General features: G+C 31.8%; 1 protein-coding gene across 6 annotated transcripts in view; it reads right to left on the bottom strand.

Annotated features, from left to right (window-relative positions):
• Nucleotides 1–16,555, bottom strand: part of LOC114328093 (proton-coupled amino acid transporter-like protein pathetic) — a 275,550-nt gene that overhangs the window by 112,152 nt on the left and 146,843 nt on the right. For 5 of the 6 annotated variants that reach the window (XM_028276858.2, XM_028276852.2, XM_028276853.2 and 2 more), the window contains one exon: nucleotides 2,164–2,222. In XM_028276858.2, coding sequence (XP_028132659.1) covers nucleotides 2,164–2,213 — 50 coding nt within the window. In that variant the 5' untranslated portion in view covers nucleotides 2,214–2,222. Of the gene's footprint in view, nucleotides 1–2,163; nucleotides 2,223–2,306; nucleotides 2,326–16,555 lie in introns of those variants that run through there. The other variant, XM_028276856.2, reaches the window with a different exon arrangement.

Genomic DNA, 16,555 nt, shown 5'->3' on the forward strand with positions numbered 1-16,555 from the left:
TAGATATATTCATGAAATAAAATCAACGAAGAGCTTGAAAATCCGAATATATTTTGTTTCAATACTTCTAGATATTGATTGTAATTTTGTCCTTGAATAAGGGTTCCAAAATCTGCTAGTTTATACCTCTAGGTAAAAATTTTTATTGGGATGGTCAGTTTTAGAAATCAATTATTATGTTGTAAAATTGATACCAGTAACACCTGTCCTTATAATATTATTTTGAATTGCAATTTGAAACTGCCGAAAATAAACGCTGTATTTTCTCGCACAATAGCCTTTAGTTGCGTGCTTCTAATTTAGGCTCATAATATTTTTTCTTAGATAAAGCGAAAAAACCAAGAATTTCCTGTAAATATTTGGAGGATCTTCCTGCTTTCATAGTCATATTATCTTGATATTTTCAAGATTCCTGATTTTAATTGTTATGCAAATAGTTACCAGGTCGTTTCTGAAGTACTTTGTTCAAGTACTAGGTGGGACATTTTAGGAACCATTTAATTTGAAAGCAAAGATTACCGTATAGGTATTTGAAAAATGCCCCAGTTACATCAGTTGATGTGGAAAGAAGTTTTTTCATGTACAAATATATTGTACCTACTCAGAAACCATAAGTTTTTGTTAGAAAAATTTAAACAGCCCTTAATCATTTAGTGTTAGCACAATTCAAAGTAATATCATTTATTTGTTAAAATACTTAAATACCTAAGCTTATTTTGTAATAACTTTCTGATACTACTTTCTGAGTTATTTATATATACATACAGTAAAACCTGTCAGTAACGGCCACTAAAAATGAAAGAATAATTGGCCGATATAGAAAGGTGGCCTGTATTGCCAGTTTTTGTAGTCTACATATAATTGGTTTGGGGAATTTTTAAACTGTCCGTTAGTACGGGTGGCCGGTAACACAGGTTTTACTGTAGGTACTTCTATTTTTTTTATTTTTATATGCATATTTTATAGATGAACATGCATATTTTTGTGTAAAATGCTGCATATTTATGCGCATATTTCATATGTTTTTATTTGCATATTTGCCTAAGTCTAGTGATCGCCAACGACAAATGAATTAAAATGTATAAACATTTTCAATTTCTTTGCAACGCGAAACTGCAGCAGCTGCATAATACTCTGGTTAAATCGGAGAGTGCAGGAAGAGTCTATACCGGATTCGGAGGTCATTTCCCCCTCATCAGTAGTCCCATATCCTCTTCTCTCTGACTTACCCACGTATCATACTTTGGGCCTTTCTGTACTACTTCTATTGATAACTTACTTTGTTTTTCGATAGATGGCTCTAGTTCATCCGTGATATTTCTTTCTTTGCAATTTGGAAAGGCCCAAAGTATGATACGTGGATAAGTCTGAGAGAAGAGGATATGGGACTATTGATGAGGGGGAAAAGACCTCCGAAACCGGTATAGACTCTTCCTGCACTTTCAGATTTAATCAGAGAATTATGCAGCTGCTGCATTTTCGTGTTGCAAAGAAATTGAAAATGTTTATACATTTTTAATTCATTTACTCTTTTGTAGGTGTATTAAGGATTCTTTCTTCTTGGAACTTACCACGCTGAGCAGATGAGTTGTGAATTATTTAAAATTCTCTTATCTTTATTTCCTCGGTAACCTGTTTGATTTGAAAATCTCAGGAGGTTTAACCAAAGAAAGTATTCCACCTATTGTCAATCTGGTGGTATGGAGACGATATTTATTGTCTTTTTCTGTGCTACTTCGATTGATAACTTATTTTGTTTTTCGGTAGATGGCTCTAGGTTAATCCGTGACCATTCTTTCTTTGCAATTCGGAAAGGCCCAATATATGATACGTGGATAAGTCGGAGAGAAGAGGATATGGGACTACTGATGAGGGGGAAGAACCTCCGAAACCGGTATAGACTCTTCCTGCACTCTCCCATTTAACCCAGAGTATTATGCAGCTGCTGCATTTTCGTGTTGCAAAAGAATTGAAAATGTTTATACATTTCCTGCACTCTCCGATTTAACGAGAGTATTATGCAGCTGCTGCATTTTTGTGTTGCAAAGAAATTGAAAATGTTTATACATTAAAAAAAAGATGTTTGATGATTTGGTGTTAAGTTTTATTAATGTTATTTGGATACTTTTGAAATTATTAATAAAAAAATGTGTTTATACTTACGTCGAATTAAAATTTGAAATTGATGACAGATCCACTTTCGTTTTCGTCATTTTGTTGATCTAAAACAAAGTATTGAATCAGATTCATGTAAAATTCCATCTCGTATATGAATTTTTGATAAATAGAATGAATTCATTCCTTACATTAAATCCTTACATACAATTTCTGCAAATTGAGTCAAATATTTTTTTGAGAACCCCTCTTGCAGATCCGTTATTTTAAGTTCATTTATAGTAGTTGGTAAATATATCATTATTATTGCACAACACTGCTCCAGAAAATTTCTTGTACAAAAACACAAATATAGAAAAGTTAAAATAATACATATACTGTTAAAACACCCTACAGTGAAATAATATCAACGATAGTGCTGCTGACTATTTACACTATTTTCACAAAACTCTATATTATATAACTTTTTTCACAAAATTTAACAGACTAGAAATTCTGAACCATATAAAATCTGATAAATTAATTAACAACTACCAGAATAAAAAGTTGTTTGGTGTTTCTGATAAGTTAATAGTAGTAATAGTCCATTCACTCACGGTAAAATATTCGCGCTTCGATAGACATGAAATTTGGCATACACATACATTAATAACATGTCAAAGAAAAAAGTGAATTGTGCTAATGTGTGCTTTTGCCTTGGGGATGAGTGTCAACCTTTCTCGGGGGTGAAAAAATATACCTTCAAAACAAATGCAGAAATGCATAAAATGACTAATTCTAAGCAACTTTTATTCTATAGAGGTTTTTCGTTAAGCTAGTACTTTACGAGTTATTTGCGAGTGAATATGTCAATTTTTACCAAAAAAAAAACCACGTTTTTAAAAGGTGTTCGGAAATAACTCAAAAAATAAGTATTTTCCCAAAAAGAATAAACCTAGCAAAAATATAGATTATACAGTATGGTGCAAATGTCTGGAATAAATTCGATATCTCGTAAACCGGCGACTTTAAGGAAAAATCCCGAAACAGGTCGATTTTTATTTTTAAATTACGATATTTTGGCATATATTTTATACGAGTGACGTCATCCATATGGAACTGATGACGTAATCGATGATTTTTTTAAATGAGACTAGGGGTCGTGCGATAGCTCATTTAAAAGGATATTCAATTCTGCATTCAGTAATATAAATATTACCATAACTGTTTATATTCAATGTAAAAAAAAATTTAAATTAAATTAATTGACAAAAAAGAAGAATGTATGTAATTTATTTAATTCAAAATACATTTTACTGCTGTCAGAAACAGAAAAAAACTGTTTATTCTCCTTTTCATGAACATTTTTCAGTGCGTCACAAATTATAGAAAAAAAGGTAAGTCCGTGATAATACACATTTATGACATTTATTCTAACGTGACATTTTTGTTAAATCTAACAGTTGTCAAATTTTATTTTCAATTTGGAATAAAACCAAATCAATTGTGTCTATTGCATTTATAAAATGGTATTTTCTTTCATTTGTATAGTCTTATAAATTGTACAGATTATATTGATAATATTATTATTTTATTTAATTAATAATTCTTTTTTGGTTATGGCGCCATCTATCGACAACTAGAATAATCACCGAACTAGAATAATTACCAAAGTATTCAAAGACGTGCCTTTTTTTCTGTCACATACAATTTAATGTGTTAGAGAGAAATCGAAAAACTGTGACGCACTGAAAGATGATCATGAGAAAAAGAATATTTGACAAATAAGCATTGCTTTTCGCTAAAAATAAATGTTCAAACTTCCAAGAGGCAAATGGTTGGCGGGAGCTGGTTTGAACATTGAATTTAAACGAAAAACAATGCTTATTTGTCAAATAAATATTTTTTCTGTTTTCTGACAATAATAAAATGTATTTCTCATTCTTCCTTTTTGTTAATTAATTTAATTAAAAAAAAATTTTGGACACTGTATAAACAATTATGTTAATATTTATATTACTGAATACAGAATTGAATACCCTTTAAAATGAGATATCACACGACCCCCAGTCTCATTTAAAAAAATCATCGATTACGTCATTACGTCCATATGAATGACGTCACTCGTATGAAATATATATGCAAATATCGTAATGTATCCCAGATATGCCTAAAACTTACCTTAAAATATATTTTAATATATTTTCGTCACACTTCAAATTTAGCTGTTATGTAAGGTAACAAAAACATATTTGTCATTAAAACAAAATATTTATGTAAAGTAAGTAAAAAAAATGCTGTACAAAATATGGTACACCAGGCACATAACCTACTATTAGGTTTGGGTATAGTATAAAACAAAACGTTTGAAATTTAAGCATACGTTGCATTTTGATACTATCGAGTTATTTTTTCCTGTGGAATCACTAAATGGCCTAGTCGATCATAGTAAATTTAGACGTTTTCATTGGCAGATGGACGACCTAATCTAAATTAGCGTCTTCTAAATTATAACTGATCGAATTTTGTAAGTAAGGGCATCTGTTACAGCTTGAAGTCGATTTCTAGGATCCTTTTCACGTTGCCAAAACATTCTCTCCAAGGAAGGTTGACATAACCGCTCAATAGTAGAGTACCCAGAAAAGCTTTGACCTCATACTCCCGAACTTCTTGTTGGCGATTCTTCTGTGAAGCATATCGATTAGTTGCTGACGGTATAAGCTTTAGTATAAGTTACTAATCAACGAAAAGTGAAAAACATTCAGCGGAACTCTTAGAATCATATTTTGGAAGTTCTTTTTTCACCAATACATTGACCTTCTCTCTGCATGTTTTCTTTTACCTAGTGATATGTATTTTTTCTTTGATCCTTTAACTGTCCATTTATCTCTCAGCTCTGTGAATGAAATGTTTTATTGAGAATTGGTAACATGTCTTCGTCATTATTTTGCACATATATTTCAGAACGAGGTTATAATTGCAAGCCAGGTAAATTATTTATTGCCTTTATATCTCTATCATCAGTCTTCGTCATGTTCAATGCATCACATGCCTTTACTGGAGACTCCAAAGCAATACTGTCTACAATGCTACTAAATTTTCATAATTCTCCAACATACCAAGTGCATCATCCAGTGAAAAGCCCCAAATAATAAATAGTATGGTATTTTCCTGGCGTACAATATTTTGTACACTAAAATGAAATAGCCCAACGCATATTATAGAATAAAAATTTTAATACGTGTTTCCTACCGGTATGGGTATGTACAAAAATATATATATTTTCTGCATAAATATAACAAATATTTAATTATTTAGCAAATCGTTTTCCAAATTCAGCCGTATTATAAAACTTATAATGTATGTATGACGTCTCTAGAGTCCGTAGAAAGAGAGTTGTAGCTAATGAAGAGATAACTTTTTTACACGACTTTAACAAGTAAAGCTTATATTTCCTATTAGTTATTGCATCAGCGTAGTATTTACCATCAACCTTATCGGCCTTTAAAATCCATTGAAAACAACCCAATTGATCTTCTTAATGATAAAAGAAAAAGGAAACCAAGTAGATAGCCTCGAGTAATGCAATTATTACTTTCGACATTGTATTGCTTCAGTTTAGTATATTCCAGCTATGATTGTTACCATTTTATTACTGTTGCATTGTGTTAAATTACCAATGCGCTTGATATTTGTTGAACTATTCAAGCAAGACGATTAGATAGTTACGTGAATGTTTTAAATCAACTCTTTGTGATTTTAAACCATATCATTACGAATCATTAGTTCGATGAATATAACTTAAAAGTATTTATAATTTATTCCCGTAACAAACCAGGCAGGTACACATGACTCAAAATTGTATGGTGACAGGTAAAACATGGTACCAAAAAATTCTTGTTTAATTTATGAGTAAACAAAATACTATTTACCCAAAGACAAGTGTTTACGCCACCCTGCTTACACATAAAAAGCATTGTGTCAATCAGACGTAAACAAATTAAAATCTCACTTAAAATCTAATCTTATAAAATCCTGTCAAGTACTTCGATATCACTGAATGACGTTCAGTAAACGTCACGTAGTCTGTCAAGTACTTCGATATCATTGAATGACGTTCAGTAAACGTCATTTTATTTTGTTATATTTTTTTATAACAGATCAAAAATGACTGAATCGAATTATAATCCAGTCGGGTTAGATGAATAACAGGCCGAACCATGCATTAGGAGCTGCCCCAAATTTTATTTTTCTAATCTTTAGGAGGAGTCAATAATAGTGTAAATTTAAAATCTCGACTGAATTCCGCTGTTGCGTTAGCCACCATCTTGATTTTAAACGAGAACCGTTTTTGCTCAATATCTCCGCCATTTTCAACTTTTCGACAAAAAATATAAGAAACAAAATTGTTGAAAATGTGATTTTCTATAATTTCTATTATTACAATTTTCTTGTGTGATCGATATTTTCCGAGTTATGGCGGAAAATAGTGACAGTTAGAGCATAATTATTGAATTAACTCTTATTATTAGTTTTACGACAAAAATGTATCTGTACAAAGATAGGGAGAATTAAATTCCACACAATTTTGATCTTTCTCGTTTTTTTGCTAAAATGAAATATTTAAGGTAGTACGTAGGCGGTAATGGCGCGAGCGTAAGAGCTGACTGATTTTATAGCAATTGTTTTGTTCAATATGTACGCCATTTTAAACTAAAATTGTTCCAAATATGATTTCCTACAATTTCTTTTTTAACAATTTTTTTCATGCGGTTGATGTTTTCCGAGTTAATAGGGAAAACAGTAAAAATTGGTGGGGGGAGCATAATTATTGAATTGAATCTTGTTTCCGAGCTGCCCCAAATTTTATAATTCTATCCTTTAGGGGAGATCAATGGTAGTGTAAGTTTAAAATCGCGACTGAATTTCTCGGTTGCATTAGCCGCCATATTGATTTTAAAGGAGAACCGTTGTTTTCAACTCGACAAAAACGCTAGGAACTAAAATTATTTGAAATGCAATTTTCTACAATTTCTTTTACTCAATTTTTTTATGGGATCAATATTTTTTGAGTTACGGGGGAAAAGAGTGGAAGCGGAGGGGAAGCATAATTATTGAATTGTCTCATTTATTATTAACTTTACGACATAATTGTACATAAACAAAAATAAAGTGAATTATATTTTATACAATTTTTAAAACTTCGAATGAAACACCACTTCCCTTTGAATTTGTCTGTTGAGATTTTAAGTTTCATGTCAGCTAAAATATATTTTTATTTCAACAATGTTTTTTAAATTTTGGACCCTGTTGGGTGGAATTTTCCCATTCCCCCCCTTCTCGTCGACCTGCCACTGGTTATCTTGAAAAATTGTAGTAAAGCTTAATTGCAACAATTTCAGTCCCTACACGTTTTGTCGCAAAGTTGAAAATGGCGCAGATATTGAACAAAAACAATTGCTATAAAATCAATCCGGTCTTAAGCCCGCATTGCATACGTACTACCTTAAATACAGTTGAGTCCGCGAGTCTTTACCCGTGCGTCATTAATACCTGGCGAGATAAAACACATAATTTTTATCTAGCATCATTCTCTTCCACGCATGAAACTCATGACAAACCAGCTGCCGTTTGTTATTAAGTAAAAACACATGTTATTTTTATGAACCATCTAGACTCAGTGCATTGAAAAGAGATAGGTACAAAAAAAAATTCGGTATGTTTTCATATTTTAAGCACAATTTGTTTGACGTTTCTGCTTTGTTTACTTTTGTGGCTGTCAGTCAGTTGAATTTTTTGCCGTTTTTGTCGAATTTTTGCGTTTTGAAGTTTCTTTATATTACACAAACAGTTGTTTTCACAACTAATTTTATATTGGGCTTTGAAATTTTAAGGAAAATAATTATATTTAGGCAATTAATATTTAAAACATACAAAGCTAACGTCATTCACACAGTAAAGAAATGATTGTGTTTAGATTTCCGTCAAAGTGAATAAAATAACAAAAATAAAATATGTTATTGAATTTTTTTATAAATTGTTTATTTATTTATTAATCAATAATAATAATAATAATAGAATTTATTAAGCTACTTCGAATGTAGCTGTAATTCTGCACAAAAATGTTGAAGCAAAACTTACATTTGACATTCTATATATTTGATAACATCAAATTTTATAATAAAACCTGTAATCGGAACAGTAGCCACTTTCTGTCACTTGTTGCGTGAAATAGATTTCCGACTTATTTCGTATGCTTTAAATGATGACGCACGGGTAAAGACTCGCGGACTCAACTGTATTGATGTTATCAAAAAAATGAGGGAAATGAAAATTGTACAAAATTTAATTCTCTTTATATTTTATTTGTTTCAAAACTAATAATAAACGAGATAATTTAACAATTATGCTCTTCTTCTTCTTCTACGGCACTACAGCCCAAATTGAGCCTTGGCCTCCTTTATTTTTTGCCTCCATCCTTGCCTGTCTGTGGCTGCTCTTCTCCATACACGGACTCCTAAAAGGGCTTGTGCGTCGCTGTTTACTGTGTCTTCCCAGCGCTTTCGTGGCTTCCCAACTGGTCTCTTTCCTTGCATTCTAGCATTCAGTGCTCGTTTTGGTAGCCTATCCTCTCCCATTCTTATCACATGTCCGGCCCATTGCAATCTTTGTAATCTAATGAAGTTTGACAGGGGAGTTTCCTTATAAAGTTGATAAAGCTCGTTGTTGTTGTTGAACGAACAACAACAACAACGAACAATTATGCTCTAATTGTCACTATTTCCCCCATGACTCGGAAAATATCGACCGTACGAAAAAAATTATAATAAACGAAATTATAGAAAATCGTATTTTCAACAATTTTAGTTCATATAATTTTTGTCGAAAAGTTGAAAATGACGGAGATTTTGAGCAAAAACAGTTCTCGTTTAAAATCAAGATGGCGGCGAACGCAACGATGGAATTCAGTCGATATTTTAAATTTACACTACTATTGACCCCCCGTAAAGATAAGAAAAATAAAATTTGATTACACACTTCGTATACAACTAATAAAATTTGATATCTGATGAGATATTGTAAAAATCTTCTTCCTTAGACTTCTAGAAATATTTCAAAATAGTAGCCAAATCAATGACCCTCTCAAGTTATAAAATAAAATAAAATTGAAAAAAAAAATAAGAGTCAGAACAAATGGAAGGTGTCAGATAAAACTGGAGAATGCCAGAGAAAATTGAGGGAATCAGAAAGAATGAGTGAGCAACATAATAATTTGTTCCGGCTATGGTCGTCTACCTTTGTAATGTTTCCAATGTTGTATGGTGCCGTTCCAACATTAAATAGACCAGCCACAACAGAAACGGCAATGGAAAGAGCAATAATTGGTATTCGACCATCAGATAAAAAGAGGAACTACTGGGTAATATGAATAGCAAAAGTCGAGAATATCACGACAGAAATTGCCAAGCTCAAATAAAGCCTAGCGGGCCACACTACTAGACAAAAAGACCAGTGTGGCAAAGGCAAATGAAATAAACTCATTATTTCGTGAATGAACTTTTTGATTTTTGACATAATATATTATAGTAGTGACTTTATCCATATGGGCGTGATGACGTAATCGCTGATTTGTTTAAATAAGAATATTGGTCGTGTACTAACTAATATAAACATTAGCATAATTATTTATAAACGGTATTCAAAAAATTTTTATTTACATTAGCTGACAGAAAAAAGAATTAATGTAATTATTTCATTTAAAATACATTTTGCTGTTGCCAGAAAACAGGAAAAAAATGTTTATTTACCAAATAGTCGTAAAAAGTCGCCAGCTTACGAAATAAAAAAATTATTCCTTTCATTTGCGCTTTGCACCACTCTGTATGTTATGGATACCTTGAAGATATGAAAATTTTTATCGAGAAAGAGCTCCTAACTAAAAATATAATCCTTAAAGGTTATTATAGTGCTATCCTATTATATTGCTTATAACTTCGCCGCAAATGTTGGCCAACTTTGACTGGCTATACCCCAGGAACCACTGCTCGTAATTTAACTATTTTTTAAAGCGTCGTACCAGGCCTTTTTCAACACCGTTTTCTGAATTTAATTTAAGCTAAAAGTTATAGAATAAAATACAATAGAAATATGCTTTGTTGTCATGGAAAATTGTACAATTTTATCGACAAAGCTTATAAAAAGTCAAAAAAACAAAACAATAAACTTTATTGTAGATTCCGCCACTTAGTCACTTAGTTACGTCGTCACTTAGTCACATAGACACTTAGTCTAGTCACTCTATGTAAATTGGGAAAACTACTTTATGTAACTATGTGCCAGTAACTGTAAGCAACTTGGGCATGGGTTACCCCTAGAGTTACTTTTAATTGGATATCTTGGATATTACCCATTTCACAACAGCCACGATTGGATTTATCACCACAGCAGCCCACTAGTTTTTGCCGTGCCAAGAGGAAATTCATTCCTATCTGGACTTCAACATTTTTTAAATAGGAACTGTGGTTAAGATAAGTTGTTTTCTTTTATTATTTACATATTTTGGGTACTCTCTAGTTGCTTGCAGTGTAAACTTCTTGTATGCATACAATCGAGTTAAACTAGGTACATATTTCTTGATAGATAGGGTTTTTAGGTCGTTGTTTTTTCTTTCTTTGGTTCTATATAATTAATAATTTGCTTAAATAAATAAAATCAGGTCTTTCTTTTAATAATAATTATAAATCATTGTATCTTAAAACTTAATAGGGAATCGGGGGTAAAATTTTGTCGAGGTTTTAAAATAGGGAATATGTCTAGTAGGGTTTTACATTTACATTGTATATAAAGAGTCACTGACCAGCTCATTTATTTTATTTATTTATTTATTTATTTAATCAGTTAAGCCCATTCGTACCTTTCGGTGTTGGGCTGTTTACAACTAGTTCAATATCTACATTTCAATACATTTTAATAATTATACAAAACTTTTATTTTAACAATACAATTTTAATAAATATAAATTACTTATTTGACCCATTTTTCTGTCCATATGTTTTAATCTTGTGGTGCTTCTTTGATACTTCTTTTCCATGCTGTTCTATTTTGAGCCAATTGTTTTACCATACTCCATTGCAGTCCTCTCTTCTCTGCTTCTTGTCTAACTTGTTCTTCCCATCTCATTCTTGGGCGACCTACTTTATTTTTCCCTTGTACTCTGACTTCATATACTTTTTTCGTTATTCTTGTGTCGTTTAGTCTGTGGATGTGGCCCAACCATCCTAACTGTCGTTCCCCTATAATTGTCTCTATGGGTTTTATCTTTAGAGCTTGACTTATTGTGTCGTTTCTTATTTTGTCTCTTCGTGTGACCCCTTCTATTTTTCTCAAGAATCTCATCTCTGTAGCTTTGATTTTTCTTTTGTTGTTCTTTGTTAGCGTCCACGACTCACTCCCATAGACGGTTGATGGTCGAACCACTTTTTGGTACACTTGTGTTTTGACTTCTTTGGGTACCTCTTTCTTTCCAAAGAACGTATTTCTTAATGTATTATAAATTGTCCCTGCTTTTCCTATTTTATTGTTTATTTCTTTATCTATTTTACCATCTTCTTCAATAATTGTACCTAAGTAGTTGTAGCTGTTTACTTGTTCCAAAACTTGTCCTTCTACCTTAATTTTTATCACTTTTTTTGTAGTTGGCAAAACCATTGTTTTACTTTTATCTGTGTTTATTTCCATGTTCATTTTTCTTAGTTCTTTTATATAAGTGTTTATTATTTGTTGCAGTTTCTCTTCCGTGTCAGCTAACAATACCATATCATCTGCAAATAGTAATTCTTGTATTTGTACATTGTTCATTTTCCATTTTCCCAATATCATGTCTTTAGATTTCTCCTTGCATTGCTTTATTGCGTCATCTAGTACCATTGAGAAAAGTAATGGACTTAGTACACAGCCTTGTTTTAGTCCTATCTTTGCCTGGAATTCATCAGATTCTTGATTGTGAGTCCTTATTTTTATTTTATTATTTTTATATAAGGCTTTAATTATTTCTATCATATCCTTTTCTATTCCATTTTTCTTTAAACATTTCCATATATCTTCCCTTCTTATTCTATCAAAAGCTTTTTTCAGATCAATAAAGCATATGTGTATCTCTTTGCCTTTCATCAATAGTTTTTCTCCTATTTGTCTCAATATGAATATCAGATCTTGGGTACTCCTTCCTTTTCTGAAGCCATGCTGGGATTCTTCTAGTTTTATTTCTAGTTTTTCCCTTAGCCTTTTTTCAATTATTCTATTGAATATTTTGGCAGGAACGCTTGTCAATGTAATACCCCTATAATTTTCGCAATTTCTTGCGTCTCCTTTCTTAAATAGTGGTACTATTATATCTGTTTTCCAATCAGATGGTATTTCCTTTGCTGTGATTATTTCATTTAGTAGTTCTCGGAATTTTTCTTTTGAATTTTCACTCATGTACTTTAACATTTCAGCTGTGATTTCATCTTGGCCTGGAGATTTTCCCAATTTTAATTTGTCAATGGCTTCTGCAATTTCCTCTTTTGTTATTTGCTGCATTTCCTCTGTATTTTCGATCATGTCTTCCTCTCTTTCATGTTGATATTGTTTCCATTCTGTTAGTTCTTCAAAGTACTGCTTCCATCTTTGCATTATTTCTCTTTCTGTAGTTAATATATTTCCTTCTTTATCTCTTATGTTTCTTAATCTATGTGTTTTCTTTTGTCTTAGCTGTTTCAATGTAACATAGAACAATTTTTGGTTATTAAAATAGTTTTCATTCATTTTGTGTCCAAAATCTTCCCAAGACTTCTTTTTTGCCGTTTTAATTTCTTGTTTAATGTCGTTTCTGGCCATTTTATATTTTTCGAAATCGTCCTCCGATTTGGTTTTTAGATACATTTTCCATACTTTTTTCTTTTCTTTCACTTTACGTTGTATTTCCGCTGTCCACCATTTACTTTTCTTCGAATATATGTTTGTGATTTTAGTTGTTCCGCATACTTCTTTTGCTGTTTTCAATATGATTTCCTTAAATTGCTTCCATTTATTTTCTATTTCTGTGTTAATTGCCTTTATAGTCTCGAACTGTTTGGTTAACTTCTTCTGGTATTCCTCTTTACTATCTATTTCTGTTAATTTGTAGCTTTTTATTTTTTCTTTAGTTATCTTCTTTCTTTTTTCTGTTGTGTTATGTGTGTACACCTTTAGTTCCATTATAAGCAAGTAATGGTCACTGCTTATTTCAGCCTCTCTTTTTACCTTTACGTCTTTTATCATCTTTAGGTCTTTTCTTTTTATTAGGAAATAGTCTATTATGGATTTTTCTTTTCTCGATGAGATTTCTCTAGTATATTTGTGTATGTCTTTGTGCATAAATTTTGAATTCGTTATAACCATATCATTTGCTATACATAGATCTATGATTCTGTTTCCGTTATCATTTTTCATTTCTTCTCCATGTTGCCCTAAGTATCGTTCAATCCCTTTATTGTCTCTTCTTACCCTACCATTTAGGTCTCCCATTAATATAATATTTTCTCCTTCGTTGTCCATCTCTGCTTGTAATATTTCAAAGAATTCATCTTTTTCCTCTTTTTTGGCATTATCATTTGGCCCATATGCTACGATTATGCTGGTTATATTTGTATTATCTAGTTTTACTTCCACTACCAATAATCTTTCGTTTATATATCTTTCACCTATTATGTTATTTGTCTTTTCTGTTTTTACTATTAGGCCTACACCTCCCGCGCCCCATTCTTTTAAGTCAACTCTTGACCAATATAAGCGGTAATCATCATTTAGATCTACTATTTCTCTACCTATCAATTTATATAAATCAGCTCATTTATATAAATCAATTATATAATAATTAGTATTTTTGCTAGATGAGATACTTAATTTTTGGTAACCGTAGCGTTCTTGTCGTGTACGTATCTCACTCTAGACGAGTTCAATTTAGGGAATATTAGTAACTTTTAGTTGTAAGAACTTTGTGCTATTCACACGGACTTTTGCTTTGGATTTTCTACTAATACATTTACTTAGCGCAGTGTGTAGTGGTTAATTGTAAGTTAGTGGCTTTTTGGTCCTGTTTGACCGTTACACCACCCACTACCACTGTTATTGTGTTTTGATTTATATATTACATTGTCAATATATGTATAATATAGTTATTATTGTTAATATATTTGTTATTAGAAAGGTTGATGTTTTATTTCAGTCTGTATTACCAGTATATAATGTAGCAACACAAGATTAGTATTTAGTATTTTGTATTTCAGGTGGTTGTAACCAGTGTCATAGAGTTCCTGTTGTTCGTTACTTCAAAAATCTCGAACCTGTCCAACTTCTTGGTTCTGAGAGCCGAGTTGTTCGTTCGAGTTGGCGCCCTTTGTTCTTCTTCTTTCTTTGTTGTATCTCGATATTATTTTATCTCTAGCATTCTTATCTATTTTTCTTCCACTTTGGTGTTTGCAGGTCTCATTTTCTTCCTAGTTGCTATAATTTCATTATCAAACCTTTCCTTTTTGTATCTCTAATAAAGCCAATATTCGGTGTATAGAAGCTAGCCCGAATGTCCACTTGAGATTTAGTGTCTCTCTGCCCATTTAATTTGTCCTTCTGAGCTAAGCCCCTCTTCTTTTTGTCTTAAATCTCTTCTCATTTATTTTCCCACTATTTTGTCAGTTCTTTTCTTCAAAATCTCTATACCCAGAGTAGAGAGGTTTCAATTGGCTTGGCAAATCGTCAATATAATTATAATTATTTATGTATCAAGGGTTTAAAATAGGCGTTTATGGACCACGGTCGTGTAAGTAAGAGCCTAAGCCGATAGGCAAGGGCTATTAACACGTAAGGTCCATAAACGCTGCTTACGCCCGAAATACATATGTACAAATTTTTATGCACGACTGTTTTAATGATCATTTATTAATAAAGATACAAAATTCCTGGCACGATCGTCTTAAAAATTGTCAATGTTGATACACCATCTACAAGTTGCTCAGATTGCAGTACAAATTTATATGGTGATTCTTTTGGGCATGCTCCTTCCGCAAATCATACGGAGTTATTGGAAGTTCATAGCAACTTACAATAGAGCAAAGTAGCAAACCCTAATATTTCTATAAATAGTTGTTCAAATTGTGTTATAAATATAAAATTATAGATGTAGGAAACGTATGTTTAATTGCTAAAGATTTTATTCCTTTATTTAAATAACATACAATAAGTAAAAACTTTATGTTTCACTAACCCCACCCGCCATCTAACATTACCGCCCGGCGGGCGATAAAGAAACCCACGGGCGCTAAAGTGGCGCTTTACGCCCGCCAAATGTATACGTCATAATATGGACTCTATCGCCTGGTCGTGCATAAAAAATTATAATAATGAAGTAAAACAGAAACAATTAATTGCAAAATTTAAAAATTTAAATAAATTGCAACTTGCATAGTCTACCTAGTAACTATGTAATAAGTTTAAAAGTTAGGCTGCTACATATGACACCCAAATATAGAAAAAAATATACTATTTGTAGAAAGGTTACTGTAATTTCCTAGTTATTGATTAAGAAATTCTTCTACTGAATAATATGATCTTTCAAATAGGTAAGCTTTTGTCATTTTACGGAATTTGGGGAAAGATGCTGCATATTTAAGTTATACAGGGAGAAGGTTGTAAACTTCTTGCGGAATATAATATAGATTTCTTTAATCTCAGAAGACGGGGTCGATAAATATACGTCAAAGGTAGAATTTCTCGTGAAGTTGTCATGACTAGGCTGCTGGAAAGACATGTAGATGTTTATGAATTAAGCAAACAGTTTCTAAGATATACCAGGAAGAAAGAGTTAAAATCCTGTGATCTTTAAAGTAGCTTCTGCAATATGCTGTACCAGAACCCCGAAAAAGAAGACCATATCGAAAATGCGTCTCGAAGAAAGAAACATATGTTATTTTGGAAGATGATAAATTGAGTTCTTTCGAAACAGATCTTATAGCATAGCTTGCTGAAGATAGTTTCTTCCTTAAAGAATCGATATTAAGGGACCATTTAAGGTTACTGTCTAAAAAAATACCAAGAAATTTTACAGAATCAACGGTACTGATCTGGCTGTTATTAAGAGGTAAGGGTTCAAGAGATCCTTTATAAGATAATGCTACTGTTTTATCTACGTTAAACGAGAATAAATTAGAGTTATACCAGGTTTTTATTGTAAGTAGATTAGAAGTTATAGTAGCATGAGGATTTGCAATATTTGAGCTGCTCCGAGTGATACTGGTATCATCAGCAAAAAGAAAAACTTTTCCATCGATTTTTAAGTTACCGAGATTTAAGAAACCGAGAAAGTTGTTTATAATTTTAAAACATTCCTGAGGCCCCCAAATCATATCATGTCAATTCTATAAATTACGTGAGATAAGTGGATTAT

This window comes from Diabrotica virgifera, chromosome 3 (genome assembly GCF_917563875.1).
Source record: "Diabrotica virgifera virgifera chromosome 3, PGI_DIABVI_V3a".
NCBI classification, from domain to species: Eukaryota; Metazoa; Arthropoda; class Insecta; order Coleoptera; family Chrysomelidae; genus Diabrotica; species Diabrotica virgifera.